At 42.5% G+C, this 16,143-nt stretch overlaps 1 protein-coding gene and 1 long non-coding RNA gene across 3 annotated transcripts; one reads left to right on the top strand and one right to left on the bottom strand.

Annotated features, from left to right (window-relative positions):
• Positions 1-851: 851 nt before the first annotated feature.
• Positions 852-15,909, bottom strand: LOC108600484 (folliculin-interacting protein 1). Of its 2 annotated transcripts, none has more exons than XM_017988109.2 (7): positions 15,162-15,909; positions 5,641-5,926; positions 4,541-5,578; positions 4,296-4,483; positions 2,068-4,237; positions 1,738-2,007; positions 852-1,680 (listed from the first exon to the last, which is right to left on the bottom strand). In XM_017988109.2, the coding sequence occupies exons 1-7, from the start codon at positions 15,446-15,448 to the stop codon at positions 1,474-1,476; spliced, it is 4,446 nt and encodes a 1,481-aa protein (XP_017843598.2). In that variant the 5' UTR covers positions 15,449-15,909; the 3' UTR covers positions 852-1,473. The 2 variants fall into 2 exon arrangements, with proteins under 2 accessions (XP_017843598.2, XP_017843599.2); XM_017988110.2 differs by lacking the exon at positions 15,162-15,909 and adding an exon at positions 7,302-7,345.
• LOC108600485 lies at positions 7,042-8,239 on the top strand. Its single transcript, XR_001915189.1, has 3 exons — positions 7,042-7,338; positions 7,424-7,618; positions 7,699-8,239. It is a non-coding gene; the product is annotated as an uncharacterized LOC108600485 (long non-coding RNA).
• Positions 15,910-16,143: the final 234 nt, after the last annotated feature.

Genomic DNA, 16,143 nt, shown 5'->3' with positions numbered 1-16,143 from the left:
TTTTAATTGTGTTTGTCACGTCCTCATAAAATTGTATAAAACACTTAAATCGGATTTGTTTTAACTGAGTTATAGCTTCTCAAAGTGTGAAATTCAACAAAACGCAAGTCTGCACCATTTGTTTCTTGATCATATCTTGGTCAAAAATTAGCCGATTCGGTTTTATGGTTTTATACTCAAATTGAAATTAAAAACAAAGTTGCATCCTTACAATAAGCATTAGACAAATTTTAAATTTGTTCGTATATTTGATATTTAAGCAAGGGGTAACACTGCATTTTTTGCCAAAATATTAAAAAATGTTAACTTTAAAATTTGAATGCAGTTTTATTCTCATGCATCTCACGAGTATAAAGACACATGAAACTGTAAAATCGGATGTCCTTTCGCTTACTTACAGCTTTTGAAAGTGTAAAATGTTTAAACCAAATTTACTTCTTTGTTTAATATTTTCATTGATAACTTGTGCAAATAGTTTTTTAGGGCATACAAAATGTATACACTCATTTAAATTGTATTTTCCAATCGCCAGCATAACGTATTATAGAACAATCAGGATCCGGACTTGTAATTTGGCTGAAATATTGCTTATTGATAATAAATTGCTTGAAATAAAACAAAAAACAAGGCCGCAGGACTTTGTTTTCTGGCCATAAGTTTCTTTCATTACTTCAACCGGAAACGGAAGAGGACCTTCCTATGCATCTCCTATTTAAATTCGCTGGAACCCCTAAAAATTCAGCCTGAAAGAAACATCCCACAAAGAATATGAAAAAACTTTAGAATGCAATTCAAATGTTTTTATTTCTGATTTGTTGTTTATTTCTGATTTGTTGTTTTTGTTGTTTTCTTTTTCAAAAATACGTATACAAATTTATCCATTGCTTATATACTATATGTATATATATATAATGTTAATTCTCGAATGTTTATATTGCTAACTGCACCCCCGCAACCCGCCCGTTTCTTATCTACAGAGATTGTATTGTGGGCAATACAATTAAATCGTTAATAGATTATAGCTGTCATAAATTATTAATTCTAATTTAAGCGCTAACTAAAGTATGAAGGAGGCACATGATACGTTTGTCCAATCGATAGCAGCCTCAAGTGCTGCTAAGCTCTCGGCCCCCCCAATCATCCAAACTAAATCTAAGTCAAATAATTTACAATACTTCTTCATGTGACTGCGATGAGTGTGCGCCCTAAATTAAATGTGCGTATGTATGTATGTAATGTAAGTTACATATATGGTTAGAATTATGATGATAAATTGTGATTTCTATATATATGTACGTTACAACTACTACACGCTATATTCATAAAAATATATCACAAAATCAGTGAAATGAAAATTCGCTGGAGTATTTGCTTGTTTCGCTTTGGGGACGATGCGCGTGAGATGTGGTTTACGAATTAAATGAATGTGGCAATTGGCAATTGGCAAGGCTAACAGCTGCAGCTGATGGTGCGTCATCTAAAGCTGATGCCGCACTTGCGACTAATCTTGGGCGTGTGTATGTAGGCAATGGACAGAAGCAGCGGCACATCGTTGTCCGTCAGCTGCAGCGGTGTGGTAATGTCACTCAGTCGGCAAGGATCGGTTTCAAGCAGAAATGCGGCCAGCGTCTCCGACTGCAGATAGATCTCCTGTAGCTTGGACTCCAAAAAGGACAAGCACTGCAAGATAAACAAACAATAAGCAATTGATATTAAATCGCAATTTAGATGAGCTACCTCATAGGCTGGAATGCCGCCCACGTGCATGGCCTGCACTGTTTCCAGCATGCTGGCCACCAGCTGGGACATGCCCACGGGTGCGCTCTGGCCGCCCGCATAGGGAAACTGCTGCGCCTGTGATGAGATTAGACGCACATCCCACTTGTCCATGTCGGCCACAATGGCTATATTCTCAGCTGGCTGTGAAATGAGCGAGGCGGAGCGTGCGGCCAGCGCCAGATCCTCGCGTAGATGCATTTCCCATTTATTAGGCGGCGCACAGGTGCCCTAAGCGAGGAACGAACAATTAGCAAAAAAATAAATAGAGCAATTGAATGCAGCACCAACCTGCAGCACCATATCGGAGACATAATGATCACTGACGCTCAGCAGCAGCGATGGAATGAAGCCAGCGCGCAGCTTGTCGCCGGGTGGCTCATCCTCCTGCGGCAGTTCCTTGATGCCAGGCACGGGCAGCTTGAGCACCTGTTGCTGCTCGTTGACTGCTGCACACTTGGCGGCCACCGAAGAGATGGAGCTGCGCTGCGAGGGCACACGCTTGTTCTGCTGGCGGCGCGTATAGTTGGGCGTCGTCGCTGGCTCTGGCATGGACTTGAGCGTGTCTATGGAGGCGGCAGAGTTGACAGAGCGCATGGCGCTGGAATTGTTGCTGCTCTCGTTGTAGCAATGCACTTCATCCGTTTCAAACTCCAGCTCAGTGGCATTCGAGGGTGTTTGGTAGGTGGCGCTGGCGCCGCCGTTGCAAAGCACGCAGAGCTCCGTGCTGACCGCCGTGGAGTGCAAGTTGGTGCTGCTGCTGCTGCTGGTTGTGGGCTCCAGCTGTTGCTGCTGCTGCTGATGCTGCTGATGCAGCGTGACGCTGCTGTCGCTGCTCTTGAGCGCCTCGCTGGCCTCCAGCTTGCTGGCCTTGTCCATAAGCAAATCATAGTTGGACATGAGCAGATTCTTGCTCTTCATGTAGTTGGTGGCGATTTGCGGATATTGCTCAAAGTTAAACTTCATGCCCGAGTGCTTCTTGTTGGCCATGTCATGGCTGCGCTGATGCAGCGCACACAGCTGCGCCGGCAGCTTGCCTGCATCCTCGCTGAGATCTTCGTTGCTCTTCTTGAGATTTATGAGCTGCTCATTGTCGCCGAGCACAAAGACAACGCCGTTGCCATTGTCCACCGAGGGTTGGCGGCAAATTCCATGCTCGCGCTCAATGAGCTTCTGGCAGTTGTCGAAGTGAATTTGCTCCTCCAGACTGACGTTCTCCTTGATGGGCTCAATGCCCCAGGTCATGCGGTCGCTCTTGCCCATGCTGTTCTGCGTAATGAGATCCGACAGCGACAAGTGCGAAATGCGTCGCTGCAGTTCGCCCAGCTTATCCTCGGGCTCATCCTTAATGCTCGGCGCATTGCTCTCCACGGAATAGTTGCTGGCGCGTCGCTCCAGCTTGCGATTGATCAGCTTCACGCCCTGCTGCAGCTTGGCCACGTCGCTTAGACTGAGCCCCTCCTTCACTCCCGCCGTGGGCACAATGTTCCAGAAGAAATGTTTCTTGCGCTGCGATGTGGGCTGTGGCTCCAGCTCAGGCTCATGCTTCGGCGTTTTGCTTTCATCAAACTCCAGCGCTTCGATGGCGCCATCATCAATGCTGCCGCTGGTGGCCACTGAGCCCGCATTGGAGTCCTCCTCCATGCACATCTCCACATTATCTGGCGTCGTCACTGTCAACCGTATGCGTCCGTCCTTGCCCGTGTGGAAATATTGCTGCGCTTGGCGCGCCAGCAGCGTCTTCTTCTCTATGCCCGTGTCCATGAGATAGTTGCCAATGCGCAGCTCCTGCTGCACAAAATGCGAGTCCCGAAATGCCAGCACAGTGGGTATTTCATTCTTCTTCAGCGTGCCTATGAACTGTGCATCCTGCTGCGGCAGCTGTTGCGCCTGCTGCAGCTGCTGCTGCTGCTGGTCCAGGTCCTCAGTGCCGCTGTCCAGCTCCTGCTGCTGATCCACATCCGCCACCAAAGCGCTTAGATTCTGTTTGCTCGACTTGCAGCGCGTCAGACCCAAGCTCGGCTTGCCACGTTGCCGCATGCTGGGCGGACTCTTGTGCTGCTGCTGCTGCTGCTCCTGGCTATGCTGATTCATTACCAGCTCGCTGATGAGCTGCTTGTTGAAATCCTCACGCTTCGCGGCACGTCGCACCTCGCTGCAGCGTATGAAATAGGTGAGCACATTGAGCAGCTTCTCCACCCACATTTTCTCAGTGCCATAGATAACAGTGCGCGCCAGCTTGGGTGGCAGACCAATGGCGCCATAGAGATCTCCCAACTGCGCCCACAGCGCATTGTACGGATGCTTCTGTGAGACTTTGAGCAGCTTGGCGCGTCGCTCCAGCGCAGCAGAGGAAGGCGTAGCGCTCAAGCTGCGCGAGCTGTTGCTGTTAAAGGCGGAGACAGTGGCCACCCAGCCCAGATGATAGGTTAAAATGCCCGTTAGCATGGTGCTAATGAAGCTACAAGCAATAAAAATCAATTAGCTTGGAAAATTGCTTGTATGCAATGCTTGCTTACAAGTTGGAGTCCTTGGTATCGGCAAATGATAAAAGATCACACAGCTCTTTGATGAAACGCTCCGCTACCGTCTTGGAGTACTTGCTGCCGCTGGTGGTGATGCTCAGCCAGACGGGCGTCTTGATACGCGGCGCTGTAAACAAGTCGCTGAACCATTGCTGTGCATCCTGCCAGGCTTGGAACATGATCTGCAATGCCAAATTTATTAATTGTATGCAAACAATTTAATTTATTATTAAATTTACCTGCAGAAAATTCTTATGATTGATATACGCGTGCTCCGTGCTCGCACGCAGGCGACTCAGCATGGACTCCAGCAGTGCTATGTGCTCGCTGCAGAAGAGCTCCATTTCCTCCTCGAAGGACTCGCTCATGGTAATGCATACGGCCAGGCCCAGCTTGGCGCGACGTCGTAGATTGTGGCCACGCCGTCCTATCTCCGGATTGCTTCTGGACTCATTGGCGCAGTAGCTGGCGCGTCGATACTGCGGCGCGGTCATGCCGGCGCCTTCGCTGCCACCTGGCGCTGCCTGCTGCGTCTGCTGTGTGTAGTTGTCGCTGAAGAAGCCAATCAGATCGTTCTTGGAATGCTCGTACTCGAAGGAGGTGCGCAGATTGCGCGAGATTCGACGCTGCAGGCAGCCATCGCTGGCGAACTCATCCAGATGCGGCGAGCTGGCGTAGTAGCTCCATTCGTCCAGGCTGAGCTTGCGCTTGGCCTGATCCGACTGGTCCGAGAGCACGCTGCCCAGACTGCTGCGCGTCGAGTACTGATACGACCACTGATCGCCGCCGAAATAGGCGCCCACAGTGCCGCTGCCGCTGGCCGAGTAGCCCGAGTCGGTGGCATTGCTGTAGGTGGAGCTGAAGCGCGGCCCGCTGTCCGTGGAGTTGATGGACAGCGACTGCTGATCGGGCGCTGGCACATCCAGCGGTGGCGTCAGGCTCATTTGTCGCCCCACGCTGACGCTGAAGGGCATGGAGAAGGAGTTCATAGAGAGCCCATCCATGGAGCCATGTTCGCTGCAGATCGAAGTGCGCGGCGTGCTCAGACTGTTCATGGAGAGCGTGGAGTAAGGCGAATGCCCGCTGCCTGAGACGCCACTGCCCGCAGCTGCGCCCGCGCCATTGCTAGTGGGCGTCAGGTAGACCTGGGAGCAGAGTATGCGCGCCGGCTGCGGCAGCCAGTGCACCTTTAGCGCAGTGCCGCAATAGGACATGGCCAGCGAGCCAAAGACCATCTCGCCAATGGGCGTAATATCCGCGCCCGACGGACGATTGTGCTGCCAAGCCAAAGAGAACATAAGTCTGCTATAAACTCAAGATATTTCATTTCGTAACTAACCTTGTAACCATATTCAGCGCAGACTTCAATCAGATTGTTGCTGTTGTTGTTGCTGGAATGTGCTTTGGTTTGAATCTTCTTTCCGTTCTGCAGCGTTGTGGACTTGTCGTTCTTAAGGAACTTGCCACCGCCGCCGCCGCCGCCGCCGCTGCAACTGTTGTTGTTGCCATTATCCTTGAAGATCACCTTCTGCAGCGCATGCGAGTCGAAGAGCAAGCGTCGCCCATGACTGTCGTCCTCTCTGTAGAGCAGCACACGCACTTGACTTTCATCGAAGGGAAATTGACTGCAAATGGGAATTGATAAGAATTAATTTAATTGTAATCAATGGCTACTTAAAATCTAACTAAATATAAACTAACCAATCACAAGCCCTCAATACTTTATTAATTAATAATTTCTGCTGAAATTAACTATCTTAATTTGCTTTTAACGATGTTAGGCTTGAGCATTAAACTCTTATCAGCAACAATGTCGAATTTTTGGTAACTCACCGCATTGTGGTGCATAAAATTGAAATTTAAATTGTTGTTTTAAAATTGCACATAATGTAACTAAAGTCTTTATGCTATACACAACTGTTTTCTTCGGTTATTATTCAGCGAATCGTCGCTATGTCGCGTGCTTCACCTTGGAAGCGAAGCTTCCACCTCATCAACATCATTATTATCATAAGCATCATGGTTATGCGTCATAATAATGACAACGGCAGCTATCAAAATCATGTGATTTTATTCAATGTTGATCTTTAAGAGACTTTTGTCGCCTATACGACACACACACACACACACACACACGTGTGTATAGAGTGAGCGTGAATCGCATGTTACACTTACATTGTCCACAGGCTAAATATATGTATCTGAATCTAAAGGCAGACATATATATGCTTTATATATATGCAAAATAGTAGTTGTCGGCGTTGGCGTTGGCGTATATATAATGCGCACTTGCCTCAATTGTGGACACACTCTATATATAGAAAGCTGCTGGCACGTGATGATTACTCATGGCATTAGCCAAACCCCAAGCCCCATGACCACCCGCCCGCCCGCCTGTTCGTGCTTCTGCTGCTGCTGCTCAACTTTGGCATTTTGTAAGGCGTTGCCAAGAAGTAGAGTCCACGATAAGATCTGCTGGGGCTGGCATTATCGGTTATTGGTTTGAACTCTTCTATGCACTTGCTAAAAAGCGTAACGAGGTGCCAAACAGTAAATCGTTAGACACGATTTTGCTTAGTTAGTTCGCTTTCGACGCAGCGAAGATTTGAGTTAATTTATTTTTAGTGCGTTTATAAATGGCTTGTCTAACAATAAGTAGCGCTCTAAATTAACTGATGAAATTAGCGCTATAATTAACAAATATTCTTGCGCTTGTGTGTGTACGTCCGGATTTAATAACCGCTGCTGAGAGCAGCAGCGTCGCTAACGCTGCCTCTAGCTTATGTTTTGTTTTTGTTTTTTTTTATTGCCACATTTTGTTTCATGACACCGCGATAAGTTAGGGGAAATTTTTAACTGTGTGTAAGACACTTAGATTAGTTAAGTGGGCCCGACTGGTTTGTGTATGCCAGAGCAGCTACTACTAGTGGCCGGCCAGCACTTGGGTCACGAGTCTTGTGCGCGGTTCGCTTTGTAGTTATGATTGGGAGCAAGGCTTACTTGTATTTAAATGGCGTTGTATGCATGTAAGCTTTAGGTAATAACGGTACTTAACAACAACAACAACAACAAACGACACAGAATTAACACTTTTTTTGCAATTTATTAATTATGCTTAATAGGCTTGCATCTTTATGGCAGCGCTGCCTGACGCCAAATGGAAGTTCAAGGCGGCAACGGCTACGGGTACGGCTACGTATTATTTTGACATCGGATCGCATCGGTTTGGTTCGAACAGCAGTCGGTCTTGACTAAACGACGATAAACAAGCGAATAGTACGCAATGCCAGGCGCAAAGCTTCAGTCAGTATAAGCAAGTAAGCGCTTGATCGATATATATATATATACATTACTTATATAAATATGTATATACATTATATATATATATATTATGCAGATAAACGACTGCGACTACAACTAACGACAACTGCCGATGTCTGCCGCATGGGGCATGGTGCGGTTGACTTTGCTGCGCCAGGGGGCAACAATTGCTGCTCACATGATTCCACAAAGCGTCCGACTGTGAGCATCACATGCCACCGCCACCGCCGCCGCTCTGTGCCTTAAGCTGTGCGCCTGTCTGTCACCTCGCTGATGTGTTAATATTTTATTTAAAAAAACAACCACACACACACACACAGAGTCATGTACTCATATTTGTGCATGTGTTGCTTTGTTTTTTTTCAGTGATGGATTAGTTTGCAAACCCAAAAAACCGCTGGCCTTTAGACTTTGCCCACAATTTATGGCACTTGCCTCCAAGCTCGAAAGTTTTCAGTTTTGATGGATATATGTATAGCAATAGGTAATCATGCACTCGACCCACTGACAGATCAATGGGCGTCATATAAATTAACAGCAGCTTGCTAAAAATTAATTTATTTATTAAGATTGCTACTATAAAATATTAAAAATGATTAGCGCAATAAAAGAGCATATAGCACGCATATAATAATTTTAATTTATATTTTTAAAGTATAAATATTTGAAATTCACAGCATAATCAGCAATATACGCATTTAATGATTTCGATAACCTTGCAGAGCATGAGCCAAAGAGAGCGAAGAGAGAGCGACTGCGGAGGAGGTAAACGCACTTTCGTTGCTATCAGCTAAATAAATACACTCCTCACCTTCATATGAAGCAGCAAGACAGAGAGAGAGAGAGAGAGAGAGTATTTGCAGCTTCGGTGCAATGCGATTCCGCAGCAGAAGCGCTTTTCGCTTTGCTCTAGCTTTAGCGCTATCTCTATCTCATATGCTTCGCTGTTTGGCGCTATTGCGCACTCGCTCGCACATGCTGGCGTTGGCATAAAAACTTGGGTCACATGCTTTTTTGCAGCTACGCAAGCAAAACAAGAAAAATCAAGAAGCAACAAAGCAAAGTAAGAAAAAATAATAATAATAAAATGAAATAAAACAAAGCAAATACAAACGCACACACGAACACATATGCGCATATATATGTTTGTAGCTTGTGTCTCTGTGTGTGTGTGTGTGATCGTTGTAAGGCGCTTGGAGCTCTTTGGGCCAAGGCAGTCTTCAAGAGGTCTTTGATTGATTGTCGGCTACTTATCAGCTTAAGGCGATTGCTTTTTTGATTAGCACTGCTTTTCCAAAGGGATTTGTAATTAAATTTCGAGAGCAAACTATATATAGTTACATGATAAAATCAAATTAAGCGCGCACATCGTATTACACAGCATGGCAGCTATTTCTTTGTTTTTATATGTGTGTGCCTTTGTAACTGTATGTGTATGAAAGAGAGCGTGCAAATAAAAACAGATTTCCAAAGTGACTACAACAACAACAGCAACAGCAACCAGTTGCTCCAACAAGTCACATGACCAAAACCAAAACCAACGATGGCGTCGCAGCCACAACGACAATGAAAATGACAACAGGCGCAACGCCAGCTGCGACAGCGACGCCAGCGCTAACGTTGACTGCGACGTAGGCGACGTAGCCTGTTGTATTTTCTTACATAGGCGCGTGTAATAAGCAAATCGTCTCTCGACATGAGAGAGATGCAGTCAGTCATTAACTGCAGTCAAAGCCGTTATGATAAGTGGGCAGAAATGACAACTACTATATAAAGATATAGTAATGTATGTATGTTTGAGCTCAAGTGGTTGTATCAGATTTGGAACGACCTTCACCCCCGCTCGCACGTTCGGCTAACATTCAAGTGCGCAAATAATCGAATGTCAAGTTCAAAGCAAATTGGCAAAGGCCTTTTCTTGTTGTTTTTGTTGTTGTGGCTGTTATCGCTGCGGTAATTGGCAACGTAGTCATGTCATGCCCGAGCAACTGGGCAGTGGACTCGCCAGAGTGTGTGCCAGGTAATGAGAAATGTAGCAGGCAAACAAATGAGGCAACAACAACAACAACAGCAAAAGCAAAGACGTCGTCGATTGATTGCCAAGTGACACTTGAAATACTAAAAAAATACAAAAGGTAAAAATCAGCATAAAAGCAAACAATGAATGAAGCACATACAAGCTCATTAATAAACCATGAGTAGCGTCGTCCGTCCGTTCGTCCACCCAATCGACGTGTGTTATAAGCTAACACAAAAATAAAAAGTAAAATTAAAAGCGGAAGCTGGCAACACACAGCAGCGCATCATGTGACAGCGAAAAGACTAAAACCTGTGCCAAAATAAATATTTAATTTACTTAATATTTGGCTCAAAAAGTGCCTTATCAAATGCAGCGTATATTTATATACGTGGAATAACAAAAACATTATAAATAAATTATTAAGGCACGCATCAAGTGATTTATGTGTCCCCCCCCTCCTCACACGGCGACGATCATAAACAAATGTTCAAAGTTGACGTGACGACTGCAGCTTAACAACTTTATTTACACCTCGCTCAAAGAGCACTTTCTACTTTTTGCTAAAGAGAGAGAGAGAGAGAGAGAGAGAGACCAAAGCGGGGGGCAGGGCTAGGGTCGAATGTTTAATTTTGATGTTGACTGTTTTGAAAAGCAAAAGCAATTCAGTCAACTGATAATTACTGGCGACAACAGCAACAATGATGATGATGACGATGATGACAACAGACAGCAGACAAAGCAGCGCGTCCAGCTATCAGTTCAAAGCAACAACAACAACAACAACAACGACAACTCATATGACTTGGCAGACCACGAGACTTAACTCATGGAGCGCAATGGCAAAAGGCAACGTTGGCATTTAAATGTGATTATACGCTTGTAAACAATTTACATTCGATGGGGTATATTGGTTACGTATACGCACGCGTTATACAAGAATATGTTATATTTAATTTTAATTAAACTGATTGTATATTGACAATATAAAAGGTTTTATACAATATAAAAGTTAATTTGATAACGTTTACATAAATTTCAAATAAATTTGAGCTGGCTTAAATACTCTTAAGCTTAAGTCATGATCTAATTTTCTATTTTAAAAACTTGTTTTATTTGACTAACTTTTTTAAGCTTAAACTGTGCCCAATGCTTGCCAAAAAACAAAATTACTTATGTTTGGTTTATTCACTTATTTCAAACGAACATGCAATCTTAAAATTCCCACGGCTCTTTTTAAAATAAATAAAAACTTGTTATATGTTAATTGTAAAAAAAGAATAAATATTTGAATGTTGTGCAATAAAAAAGAATTAATTAAATTAATTTCACGCAATTTCATAAAACTCCCACATAATAAAAACAGAGTTTAGCTAATTTTAAATATAGTATTTAATGCGGCATTTGTTTTAAACTGCATATGCATGCCAATTAATTATTGTTTACTATTTTTTATAATTTATATAAATAATATGTATGTACATACTGTGTGCTCGTACTATTATAAATAATTCCCACGAATTTTTGTTGAAGCCAAACCAACAAATTATACCCTAGATACTATAACTAAACACGGGATAGATAATAGGTCTCTTTGTTGTTGGGCACGAGGCGCAAACTGTGCGACGCAATTGTTAAGCCCCACCCAGCCCCCTTTTTTTTGAAAGCCCTAAGCAAATAAGTCGTGCACTAGCAATGTTACACTTGAGGCAAAAAACCCAATTTAAACTCCAATTGACTTGGCGCTTGGGCAGACAGTTTGGCGCCCTGGACAATTGGTCATAAGGCTGATCTGCCAATTGGACACGAATGTAAATCATAATAGTTAATGCACATAAGCATTGTGGGATTGTAGGTATTTATAGGGCGCATATATATTTGATTGGTGTGCTAATGATTGATGTGCGAGTTTGCGCTACACTTATCAACTTAACTGAATTTCCAATTTACAATCAATATAATTTGATTTTTTTTCTTTTGCCACACGGCATTCAAATATGATTTTAATGAAATTTTTCATAACAAAAGATTGATTTATATATAGATATACATACATATTTTTCTGACTTTGTGTGTGTCCTGTGTGTGTGTGTGTGTTTGTCAAATTTGATTCGCAATCAAAAAACTCACACGAGCCTCTCGCGCTGTCTTTGTTAGCCAACTATAAACAGTTTGTTGGCATAAAGTTTCCACAATCGAGTGCTAATTGGGCCATATGGACATTTATATACATATATAGATATACATATATGTACATACATACAGACAGATTGCTTGCCACGTGCTTGTCTCTTTTAGTTGTTTGCAGTGATGTATTTGTTTGAATATTTGCGTTTCACTCTTTGTAAACAATTGAAATTCCCCACAAAAAAAGTAGAAAGGAACAGCACAAATTGTATTTATTTACCGAGAATTATTAGCCACGTGCTAATATCTACATTTGTTTGCATATACATTCATTCAGGCTAGACAATTGGGTTAACAAACTAATGTTGGCCACATGATGTTAACTGTTCATCTTTTTTTTGGCGTTAACTTGCAAATTCTGCAAGGCATTGGGCGAAGAGAAAATTAAAATTAATTCAAGTGTATGAAATAAATAAATATGAATTGAGAATTTGCTTGAGCAGTAAATAGCTAAAATTTCTAATTATGGATTCTGGGTTGTATATTAAAAGAAATGTTCAATTAAATTGTAAAGCAAAGTTATCTTTTTATTTATTATTATCAATGCACATAGAGTTTATTATATGTGCGTATAATTTATTTATCAGACAATTTATGACTAAAAATAGTAAACATTTATGATGAAATTCGCTTTATTTTTACTTTGTTTAGAATTGTAGAAATAAAACTGTATTGATTGTGTATTGAAATTTTATTTGTAAATTTATGGAACCAGTAGAATTAACTATGCACTCTAAATATTCGAGCTTTTGTTCTTGTGCATAGAAATTGCAAATATTAATCTATTTGATAACATCATCATAAATTAATCGAGTTATTGAGATTTAGAAAGCAGATAGAAAATTCCATTTAGCACATAAAGCTGATTAAATAATAATATGCTATTCTAGTCTAAGCAAAAATTTAAGCAAGTTGCGAAATCAAAATTTTAGCTTTAGCCTACATTAGTCGAGCAAAGCAAATTGAATTATTTAAGTAAGTGTATAACAATAACGGTTTGTTTAAGTTAAAGCACTTGTTTATTTTTTTTTTCTTTTTGAAATTTTATTTGTGTTTTTTTCGCATATTGTTTGCAGGCCTCGCTGTCATGTGACTTGGCTGGCGAATGTCTAAATATGGACTCAACTTGGCCATGATTCACTGGAGAGGAGCGGCCCGGCCCGCATGACACGACCACTCTAAGCAGCTAAGCACTCTGACTATATGTACATATATATAGTCATAATGATGATCACACGCTTACTTTTAGCGCATTTGTGGGTTGCGGGCTCTGTAGATAAAATACCATAGAAAAGTATTTTCTGAGGAATTTCAGTCGCAAGCCATATGGAAATTAAAGATAAGAGCTTAAAGAAGTTTATTATGTGTGTATGTTTGCATAATAAAAGCAATGGAAATTTACGCGAGCGTAACTTGAACTTGCCAAAACTATAAACAATTTCATAAATAATAGCCTAACTGTCAACAGACAAACACACACACGCACGCCCACTACTTATATATGATTAATTTTATGGGATGGGGCTTACAGCTAAACGAATACCTGACCTAGTACAAACTTAATTTATGTTTGCACACATGTGTGCGCTACTGAAGCAAACGCCCAACTCCCACCACCCACCAGCCACCCACACGCTTATAGCTAACTGTTAACTGTCGAGCGTTTAAAGTTTACATACAGCAAAGTGCAAAAACCTCACATTTAATTAGCTGAGCGAAAAGTTTATCACGTGATGTTAACTGCAATTGTGTGAGTGAGCGGCAGCTGTGACTTTTAAGTTTGTTTTTTAACTGAACTTGTGCGTGTGTGTGCGTGTGTGTTAACAATTGCCCAATATACACTTGTAGCTGCCAAAATAATGTTTTTATGATATACGCTTGTTGCCTTATCGAGCGAGTTTCTGGACATTAACTTGACCGATTTAATCGAGTTAACACAGACATAAAATAAAAATTGAAACGCTTTGCGCGCACGTTGATAAACAAATCGGAAAATGCAAATTGTAATTGAACAATTGAAATTCGTTGTTGATCGCAAACGTTTATGCCACAGTGCGCCCTTTTAATGTCACACAATCATTAAGTAAACAAACAAATAAACAACATCTAGGGGGGATTGGGTGGCAGCGTCAGAAATCAACATAGCATAAGCACTACATACTGCACAAAGTAATAAATAATAATTAAATGAATTACCAGCAGAGCACATGAGAAACAACAAATCTGCGCAACGACACACGCATGACGAATTTTGTATACACTACACTATCAACAAATGCCCCAAAACCTGAGCAAACAAATCAAAATTCAATTTTAGAAGCACTATAATTACTTAAAGTGCTTTATTGATTTAGCGCATTAGTTTATTAATGTTTCAGTGTGTTTATTAGTGCTACTAAAATTCTAATACATGTACGTCACCCAACGGTGGCCGCCAGTGCAACAACAAAATGTGTATGACATAATAATCACGAGAGCGAGCAGGCAGCGACTGTGAACGCCGATTAGCAAGTCATGTGATTCGCTTTTATTTACATTTGCGGCCGCCGTAGACTCTGCGCTGCCCCCCCCTTCCCCCACACACACACACATACAGACGCCCGCTGCACATACACACACAACGTCGCGTTGATCACCAACCTATGATTCGTGCGCGTGTGAGCGAGAGAGAGCGAGCACACGAGCATAAGCAGAGCGCGCGCGCCTATAAACGAAGCAAAAACTAACGAACACACACGAGAGCCGAATGAAAAATGGGGAAGTGGAAGTTGGTGGGGCTATGCCGAGTAATTGAGAGCAGTGGCACTAGCAACAGCAACAACAACAACAAGAAGCGGTAATTGTGTTGTTGGCGCACCTTTGACTTGCACTTTGACTCTACAGCAACAGGAACAGCAGCAGCTACAGCTACAGCTAAACAGTTATCGATCCACAAATACATGCATACATTCTGCTGCTTATATCTATGCACATTTGTGGCGTACGTGACGAATAATCAAAACATTTGCCAAAATGTCCACTGTGAGTTTAATGGCCCCCGTTGACGTTTTGGCAATTTACGTACGAGACACAAAGAGGAAGAGACAGATGAAAATCCAAAATTGAATAGCAGACCAAATTAACTAATCCACTAAGCACTTGCATGTGCATGTGTGTGTTTGTGTGTAGCCGGCTGCATTTGCAGCTGCGCCTAACTGTTCTTTGTTTTTGCAAACCCAAACACCTGGCCTTAGAGATGGACAAATGTCCACATTGCAATCACTTGCGATATCTCTCTCTGTAAATTTGTCATTGTCTGTGTTTACACTTGTAATTAGAGAGGCGCAAACACTTACCTTAGATAATTTCTGGACGTTTGCGTAGCTTTCGCGGACGACGAACTATTATTGTTGCCGGCAGCGTTTGAAGCGGAGGCGTGTGTACGTGAAGCCGCCTCCGCTACTGTCGTCGTTTGGCTATAAATTGGGGCTGCTGTTGTTGTTGTTGTTGTCGCGCAAGCGGCTGTGTGCGTTGTTTGTGTTTGTGGCGCAGCGGACTGCGATGGTGGGTGCGTAGGTGTTGCTGCTGCTGCTGCGGTTGGTGCTGATACCGACGGAAAGAAGAGTTTATTCAACAAGGCCATAATAATATACAACTGGCGCAATCGGAATCATTTATTAAACACATCTGGCCAGCCAACAAAATTATTGCAATTCACTTGAAACAATTGCCGTTTGATATTGTTATTTGTTTTCCGCATATACACACACACACATATACACACACAGGCACCAATACGTATTGGTATATATAGCGTATATAGCTATTTTGGCAAATGATTTTTCCGATTTGGCCAAAACACATGCACACTCTCACACATTTGAATTTGATTGAATATTGCTATTTTTGTGATAATTGCCAGTCGCTTTTGCAGAAATTTAATGGACGTGAACACAAAGCGGCCGCGATTATTTATAAACGTTTTACTTTTTCCATTTGGTAACAAAGTATGTTGTCAAACAAAAAACACGCTCATCCAATATTTTTGCACATGTATCTCGTAAATAATATTAAATGTTAACCGAGCGCGGCCGTGTGCGTGCTTCCGCTTCGACAACAAAATTTTTTTTGTTTATTATTTTTTTGTTAGGAGCAGCGTTGCCATTTTAGCTTTTTGCCCGCTATATCTGGCTGTTTAAAAAGCAAATAGCGGGACAAATTGTGAACTAGCGGGTAGCGGGAAATAGCCTTTTTGATAGCTTGGTGGTTTACTATGCCCAATGTTCAATTGCCTTCATAATTGAATAAAATTTGCAGGCGCTGTTTTTTTTTTTTTTT

Source organism: Drosophila busckii, chromosome 3L (genome assembly GCF_011750605.1).
Source record: "Drosophila busckii strain San Diego stock center, stock number 13000-0081.31 chromosome 3L, ASM1175060v1, whole genome shotgun sequence".
Classification (NCBI taxonomy): Eukaryota; Metazoa; Arthropoda; class Insecta; order Diptera; family Drosophilidae; genus Drosophila; species Drosophila busckii.
Note: the sequence above shows the minus strand (reverse complement) of the source record. Positions and strands in the feature narration are given on the sequence as shown.

Coding starts and splice junctions, on each gene's coding strand:
- LOC108600484 (XM_017988109.2), bottom strand. CDS start 15,448: ATGGCCTTGTTGAATAAACTCTTCTTTCCGTCGGTATCAGCACCAACC. Junction 4,238..4,295: donor GATACCAAGGACTCCAACTT/GTAAGCAAGCAT, acceptor TATTGCTTGTAG/CTTCATTAGCACCATGCTAA. Junction 1,681..1,737: donor GCGGCATTCCAGCCTATGAG/GTAGCTCATCTA, acceptor TTTATCTTGCAG/TGCTTGTCCTTTTTGGAGTC.